The sequence below is a fragment of the Taurulus bubalis genome (assembly GCF_910589615.1).
Source record: "Taurulus bubalis genome assembly, chromosome: 8".
In the NCBI taxonomy this organism is placed as follows: Eukaryota; Metazoa; Chordata; class Actinopteri; order Perciformes; family Cottidae; genus Taurulus; species Taurulus bubalis.
In genome coordinates, this window is record NC_136596.1 from 15482741 (window position 1) to 15491760 (window position 9020).

Sequence of the window (9020 nt, forward strand, 5' to 3'; positions counted from 1 at the left end):
TCTCCAGCCAGCCCCTGCCAGGAACAGTGTGTTTGTTCTGATAAATTGACTGCTCTGCTGCTTCACAATGGAGGCAGCCAAGCAGCTGAAATATTTAAACCTCGTCTAACTTCATCTGTCTGCCTGCAACATATTTTTCACTCCGAACAGCTTCTTCTATAACACATCATTTTAAATATGATCCAGATGTAATAATAATAATAATTCAACCTTATATAGCGCTTTACTAGATACTCAAAGACGCTTGATATTAACATTATGCAGATGAACGAGCCATTGGAACTTTAGGCGTTTACTTGATGTTTTACACTCACGTTGCTTGCCTGCAGGGGTCACAGAGTGATGTCTCCCTACTTTCTTTCCCAGGAAGGTCAGTGAATAAGATCCATTCTCAGCTCCAGATGAGTTTACATACATTGTGTATACGACTGAGTTGGCTGTTCTATTTTTTGGTCTTTGTAGTTGAAAATATGCAAATGGGTCGTCCAAAATCTGCAGAGAAAGAAGGGTTAAAAATAATGTTGAAGCCTCAAAGAGCCTCGAAAGATAAAATTTTTTAGATTGATATGCAATTTAAGATCTCCATTATGAACCCTCGTTCAACCCTCAAACTACTTGCAGATGTCAAAAAGCTCCCACAGCAGATTCACTCAGGAGTGTAATCTGTTTGTCAGCCTCTCAGAGCGACTATAAGCTACAAACTTCTCAACAGGAAAAAAAAGGAAATCCTATTGCTGGAGTTTGTGTCAATTTCACTGTAATATATAATACTAAATCTCACATATCATTTAGCAGGAATTGGCACAATGCCAGTTATTTCAGTTTCATCAAAAAACACATAAATATCCAACAGAGTAGAAAACAAGACAAAACAGAACAAAAATAATAAAGAAAGCCTGATAAAGTATACCTGGCCTGAGAGCAGATCAGATCCCTTCAGTGTGATTTAGTGCAGCTTGAGTGCTGCTCCTGATCAGGAACGCAAAGAATGCGTCGATCCTGATCTCAAGGTAAACCGAACTCTCAACAGTCTTTAAATATTTAACCTGCAGAGATAGTGTTTCACCAGGTACTGGCTTAGATGCCACAGAGTTTGCTGGTAAAAGGATGCCCCAAACAGTCCTCAGGTTTCCCATGTGTAGGATACAGATTGTCTCACATTTACAGACGCACATATCGTTCATACACACACTCACTTGAATCGTTCTCTCTTGTTTTTGTTTGTTTTCCTGGTGACCGCACACGTTCCTCACTTAAGTAATGCAATACATCACATACATCCAAGTGAAACTCAGTGAGCAGAATCAGGAAATTATCTTTATGCATGCTTATTGGGATGAAGGGAGCATCAGATGATTGGGTTTATAGAAATTATATTTTTTCCATGGAATGTAACTACATATTAAATAAAATACAAATGTTGATTAGTGGTACTTTATTTGAGTATTTTCCTCTACTGACACTATATATACATATATATATATATATATATATATATATATATATATATATATATATATATATATATATATGTGTGTGTGTGTGTGTGTGTGTGTGTGTGTGTGTGTGTGTGTGTGTGCGTCTATATATATATATATATATATATATATATATGTATATATATATATATATATATATATATACATATATATATACATGTATATATATACATATATATATATATATATAGGTATATATATATATATATATATATATATATATACCTATATATATATATATATATATATATATAGACGCACACACACACACACACACACACACACACACACACACACACACACACACACACACACAATACAAGACATTGTTATACATTTAACCAGTGCTAACAGTCTTTTTGGTTTGTGACCCCTTACAATAAAATAACAGCATTATTGTTTCAGATGTCTATGTTGTTGGCTGATCAAAAACATCTGAAAACAGATTTATGCATCAAAACATATTTTTGTTCTCTCCTCTCCCATTAATCACCTCACAACCGCTCAGATTCATTTGTTGGCCATTTTAAGGGGCCCGGCACCATTAGAAACCCATGGACTAAAGCTAACTTGAGCTAACCATGAACTCACAAAGGTCTGCTTGCACATTGATGCATCAGTAATGTTAGATGGAATCATATCACAGGGCACATTTTACTGCAGAACAAGTACTTTGCATTTTCAAACTTACAATACATTTAGCAGATTTTGTGGTTTTACTAAATGCCAGATTTTTACTTTACTAAAGTTGAGTATTTCAAAACTGTTGTATTGGTTTTACTCTCTTCCACGTTTACTGCTGTCATATCTAAAAAAGTAATTGTGGAATAAAATAAATTGAATGCTTGCTAATTGAAGGTATTGTACTCTCTCATCATGTTGCTCTTGGTCTAGCCATTTGATTAGGATTTATTTTATTATTTAAGATTGTGGAGACTCATTTAGAGCATTTAGACCATAGCTCGATCATCCGTTTAATGCAACTTACTTAGAGTTATATCCACCCATGATGCCACTTTAATGAAAATACATCTTCACCTTGTACTTTCTTTCTCCACTTTGTCACTTTGTCAAATATAGCAACTTCAACATAACAAAATAGTACCAATCAACACAAATGTACTGGTCCCAACAGAAAACAATGACGTCTTTCAGCACAGAAAGGAGTTTTTTATTGATGTCATCAAGGGCCTGTGAAGTCTTATTATTTAGACTCTCCCATATAGTGTAATGATATAGTATGACTGGGCTCAATTGATGCAGTCATTTGTTAGATGTGTCATTATCCTGGCTGGTAATCTCAGGAGCGTGAATGCATTACCTTCTGCTGAGGCTTGTAGGGAGCAGGTAGCATCAGGTCCTAGCTGTGCTGCCTTGACAACATGCCAAACCTTCAAGACAATGATTACCTAATTGAACTAAAGGTAGACTCTTCTTGGGAAATATTAAGGTGGTCTTTGCCCAGTCACTGCACTGTCAAGCGGATGTGCACAGGGATATAGATCAACAGGCAAACAGCAAGCAAGAGAAGAGATAAGAGCAAGAATGCCATTATGTCTCCTGGCAAATGAAACAGAAATAACATGAAACGTTTCCCTATAGAGACTTATAGATTCCAGCAGTGAAGACATCACGTGTGGAGCCCGGGCATGTGTGTCCACATAGAGGCCTGAACACTCCACAAATAAAGTTGTATATGCCTTCCATAGGTCACATCAATAGAAGCAAATGGGCCACTAGAAAACGTTACTGAGTGACTCAAATGTAAAAAAGAAAAGAAAAAAGAGAAGAAACAACAAAATCTGTCACATATGTAAAGAACAGTAAACATGTCAAATCAAACGTTGTAATAAACTCAAAATTCCTGAGTAGCAATATATTAGCGATATTGCATTGGAACCCCATTACACACGTACAAGAAAACAGCGTGACTTTGAAAAAATCTGCTAGAGAAACTGCTCTTCACGCGTTGCGCTCTGATGTGGCAGACAGCGGTTCAATCCAATGGCAGCTGTGGAGGGGAGTATGGGCTGGACCCGTTACTAGGTGGGGTTTATCCTGGGTATAAATAAACTCTCTCTCCGTCGCTTCAACGCTTCTGAACTTCAGCAAGACAAACTTCTTCCCTCTAAGAACACACGGTAAGACATTTTCCTTTAATAAAGATCTCAAATCTGTTCTGCAGTTGTTATTTGATAGTTGGCTCACTTTTGCTACGAGATGGGATGCCTTTAAATCCCCTCTCCTTCAAGATATCGATGCGACCAAAAGGGTGTGGTTGGGAAAACGGAAGCGATACTTTTCGGATTTACACATTTGACGCAATACGTGTTATTCTAATAATTTAACAAAAGCATAGCTGTCTCTCTATTTCAATATTATAGCACATTACAGGCAACCGGACCTATCTCAATATAATGTAGAGTGTAATGTATCAGAGTTTAGCGTTGGCGTGGCCAGACACTGCAGTCTCCACATGCTTTCCATTATGGAAAACCACATAACATAAACCTACAGTAAATATGCAGAGGCGTGTTCTCTCCAGGAGTGGATGAAGGAAAAACAAACATGAGTTATTTCTGCTAGCAAGTTTTATAGATAAGAACTTTACTAAAACTATAAAAAAGTGATACGTTTTTCTTTGAATAGTGTCTGTAATAGAATCTGTGGACTTTGTTTGATCAAATCTTTTCTTCTCCCCCTACAGACAGACTCCATTAGTCCCACCATGTCTTTCATCCAAGCCTTCCTGCAGCAGACGGTCTATATGGGCATGCCCGATGACTCAGTACGTAAATCTGTGGTTCTGTTCCAGTTGCTCTGTTTTTTTTTTCCTTCTTTTTTTTATCTTCCTGTGGTGGTGGAAATTTTTTGTCAGGCAGTTTAGAGCTAGCAAAAGAGAGAGCGAGAGAGAGAGAGTTGAGTGTATAGCAAAAGGGAAAAGAAGGAGTGAGTGGGAAGTTTAAAGGTGAAAGACGGGAAGGAAAAGGAGTGGAGCAGAGAGGAGTGGAGCAGAACGATAAGATGTCAGCTGGTATAAAAGTGAAAGAGAGCCTGGACTGTAAAGATTTGAGAAAATATGATCATTCCTGTGTGACTCATTGCACCAGGAATCTACGCCCCTCCCTTTAGAGACTCTGCAAACAGAACAGAATTATACTTCTGCTTTCCCTGGCTTCTTAAAGTGAACTGCTGGGAAGTTGCAGAAGGTCATCCTGCATGATTTTGTCTGTGCTCACAAACTCGTTTGATCGTTATTCGGTTCAGTCCGGCGGGGTGTGTACAGGCATTTTAAGAGGCCTTGTCATGGTCTTTGGTGGCATGGAGATGTAGGGGCTGAGGCTACGACCTCATGCACACTACTATAGTAGAACTCAAGTATTTACCAAACACACAATAATCTGTGTTGTGTCTCTCAGGTCCTCAAGAAAGAGGGAACGGTGACTGCAGCAGCCAATTTCAGCTCCAATGGAGATGCAGCAATCTTGGATAAGGCCATCAAGGCAAAAGGTGAATTTAACTTGCACACAGGAAAGCTTTGGAGCGTGTGTTAACATGTCTGTGCTAGAAGTACGACATGCTGGCCTCTGCTGTAAGAACGTTAACACCCTCTGCTGGCCCTCACATACCATTACTACTCACAGTGTAATGTCTGTTGTATAATTATTTATTTTTTTTCCACTAGTGCAAACTTAAATCTCAAAATACTTTTAAATATCTGTATCTGTCATACAGATGCAGGATAATATAAATGGTGATTTTACTTAACATCATATTATTTGTGCAGGCGTGGATGAGAACACCATCATTGAAGTGCTGGTGAAAAGGAGCAACGAGCAGAGACAGCAGATCAAAGAAGCCTACCAGAAAGCCAGCGGCAAAGTAAATTAAATAAAAACGTTTACAGCAAGAAAGTTGATGTCGTTCCAAAGCACACACACACACACACACACACACACACACACACACACACACACACACACACACAAACACACACACACATAATCACATGCTCTCACACCCTGTTTTGCTCATCGGTTATCCTATAGTCTCTGGAGTCAGCACTGAAGAATGCTCTGAAGGGAGATCTAGAGGAAGTGGTGTTGGCTCTCCTGAAAACACCGGCCCAGTATGATGCCCACCAGCTGAAAATGGCAATGAAGGTACACACACACACACACACACACACACACACACACACACACACACACAAATATAATCAGCCTCTTAAAAGGAACACTGATATAAATGTATAAATTACTCTAATGTTCATAAACAAGGCTTATTTGAGGTGAATGTCGTGGCCTCACCATCATCTGTTATTTTTGGTGCAATTAATGCATCTACTTCCACATAATATTAATGTATTGTTTTCTCAACAGGAGGGTAAAAGGTGTGTTTTGTTTGAATGGGGCCAGTGAAGAATAGGGAGTCTTTCTCTGTCTCAATCTTTCTATGCATGCATCCCGTTCTCAGGGTCTGGGCACAGAGGAGGAAGTCCTTATAGAGATTTTGGCTTCCAGAAACAACGTGGAGATCCTGGATATAAAGAAAGCCTACAAAGAAGGTGCGTGGCAACAAATCTTAAGCAACAATCTCCACCAAACTGGTGTTCGAAATTAAAAGTGATAGCACATAATGAAAATTACCTTTTTAATATGGGATGAGGTTTAAACATTTCATAAAGCACTTGATGAAACCTGACATTTTTAACGTAATCTCAAATCCTCTATGCTAATATTGTGATTTCTTCATTAAGATTACAAGAAGGACCTGGAGAATGACATCAAGAGTGACACTAGTGGAGATTTCAGAGCTGCCCTCCTTGAACTCTGCAAGGTATGTGTGTCCACACTTGTGTTTGAATGCAGTGGTGTAAGTTTTATTCTGTACTTGTTACAGAATTTTGAAGACACAAGTATTACGCTACAGAAGCCTATTCATTCGCAGCACCAGGATGCAATAAGTTCTGAGGCAACATAACACTCCCTACTGTAGCTGCTACGGACACAGTGAATTGTAAAAAAAAAAAAACTCACTCCCTCGATACACACTCACATGCTAAAACAACACGGGTTAACATCGGGCCTTTAATGGCTTTTTTTTTGGACATCCCTCAAGCACTTTATGACTTTATGGTACAATGATGCTGCATATGACAGTTGATTTCATACTACACAATCCCATCATAAATCAGGTTGTCACAGAACTACATTTGTAGTAGATCTTTAATCAAATAAAGCTACAGAGTCTCACAGAAAACTAAATTACATGACGAGTAATGGTGGGAGTCACCTTCTATTGTGGACAAACTAAGCTATTTGCAAATAATAAAATGTTTTCTTCACGTCTTTGTTGTGTTCAGCACTGTGGTTGCTCTGCTTGTCTTCATCACAGGCCAGCAGGACTGAAGGAGTTTGTGAGCAGATGGTTGACACCGATGCCAGGGCTCTGTACGAGGCCGGGGAGGGGAGGAAGGGCAACAATTGCTCCGTCTTCATTGAGATCCTCACCGGCAGGAGTGCCCCTCATCTCCGTAGCGGTTAGCTGGCTATATCTCATGTTCAGTAAAATCTGTTTTTTTATGTTTGTGTCTGTCAGATCTAACACTCTTCCACTACTTCTTCTCCTTCAGTGTTCGAAAGATACTCAAAATACAGCAAGGTAGACATGGCCACAGCTATCGATCTGGAGATGAAGGGAGATATTGAAAGTTGTCTCACAGCAGTAGGTAAAGGCGCAACCCTCAACGATAACTTTCATTTATGCAGTGCTTATGCACAGACTTGATTTAAACGTGACCCACTTTTTTAAATAACCACAGTGAAGTGTGCTGGAAGCCGGCCTGCATTCTTTGCTGAGAAGCTCAACTTGGCCATGAAGGTACAGTATAAGTATACTACTCCCAAAGTATTTCAAAATAAATGCATGCAAGATTCTATGCCAGCTGCCATAAGGCCTTCCCTGACTGAATCAGTTCTGCCCTTCAGGGTAAAGGTACCCGTAAAAAAACCCTGACACGCATCATGGTGAGCCGCTCTGAAATAGACCTGAAACGGATCAAGGATGAGTACAAGAAAAACTATGGCACAACCCTCCACAGGGATATTCTGGTGAGTAAACTTCTGATAATGATAATACACCCAACCTACAGTATATGTCTAGATGTCAGAATTGGTCAGGTTTGTATTGATATGCATATGGTTTACACAAAACAACAGGCAATGGGAGACAGTTTACGGTGTGAAAAAATGTACCTTTTTTCTTCAGGATGACACGAAAGGAGACTATGAGAAGATTCTTCTCGCTCTCTGTGGGAGTGAAAACTAATAGCCATCAATGGGATCAAGGCTCATACAACTGAAGAGCCAGCACAGCTGTGGAAAATCACCTATAATCGTTTGACACATATTGTGCCGTATATGCTCTTGTGGAGAACTGCCAAAACCGTCTTTCTTTTTGACTGTCTGATATTAACAGCATTGTGCAAAGATTAACATGGAATTGGCTCCTTTAGCAGATATTTTCTCTCCAAGGTATTTCTTTTCATTCCAACATCCGCATCTCAGTATAGATCTGACAGCAGTATGCTAGACCCATGCTTTGGGACAGACTTAGCTTATCACTCATTAGATTCTTATATCCGGTGTTTGAAAATAAGCTGAAGTCAGTAATCCCAGTACAGCTACTAACATATGTAAACATACCACTATGTGCCAATCATATTCAGCAACAGTAGGCCTACCCTTGAAGGAGCTTGGACAACTTGCAAATAAAAGCTTTTGTATGAAAGCCCATCTGAGTGGTTTTGATTCTTTGCATATGCACACACAGCACCAGACAGGCATGAACCTACCAACTATAATATATGTTGCCAGATATTTACACAATACTTGTATAGTACTTACAATTATATATTGTGTAAATATTTAACACTCCTCATGATGCAGAGGTAACCACATATTTTGGCTAAAATCTATTGTGAAACCATAATTTTATAAATGACAAAGCAATACAATTAACACAGCAGTCTCAATTTGCAAACACACAATGAACACCAATGAATCACACACAGAGTGGGTGATAGAGCACATCTATTGTGTATATTTTAGTATCATTAAGGAACCTAGGGTTGGGTAATACAATGTTTTGACTGCACTCTAATAGCATTAATGTATCATGTAGTGTTAAATGGTCGAAAGCAGGCACATGCTTTGGCGCTACAACTATAAAACAGCCATGACCTCTTCCTGTTTGCTATCTGCAGAAGAGGGATTTGTTACCGAACCTGGCAACCTCGTAGCTCATTCAGACCACAACTATAAACAAGAGGAGCTCCGAGGCTAGCCGACTTCCTATCTCAGTAGGTGCTCATTTATCTCATAACACCTACGGAACTGTTTATTTGAGTGCAACACAACCCCTTATAATGTTGACACGCTGTACAAGTGTGTTTATAAGCTAGTCTTACACTAAGGTTACCATGACAGGGGACTAGCTAGCTAACGCTAGCTCGTCTAG

General features: G+C 39.2%; 1 protein-coding gene across 1 annotated transcript; it reads left to right on the forward strand.

The window, feature by feature from the left end:
* The first annotated feature begins 3602 nt into the window (after positions 1-3602).
* On the forward strand, positions 3603-8294 carry anxa1a (annexin A1a). The gene is made up of 12 exons (XM_079222524.1): positions 3603-3640; positions 4207-4287; positions 4919-5009; positions 5287-5381; positions 5549-5662; positions 5976-6066; positions 6259-6338; positions 6897-7041; positions 7135-7230; positions 7324-7382; positions 7490-7612; positions 7770-8294. Exons 2-12 carry the CDS (start codon positions 4228-4230, stop codon positions 7827-7829), a joined length of 1014 nt encoding a protein of 337 aa, XP_079078650.1. The 5' UTR covers positions 3603-3640; positions 4207-4227; the 3' UTR covers positions 7830-8294.
* Positions 8295-9020: the final 726 nt, after the last annotated feature.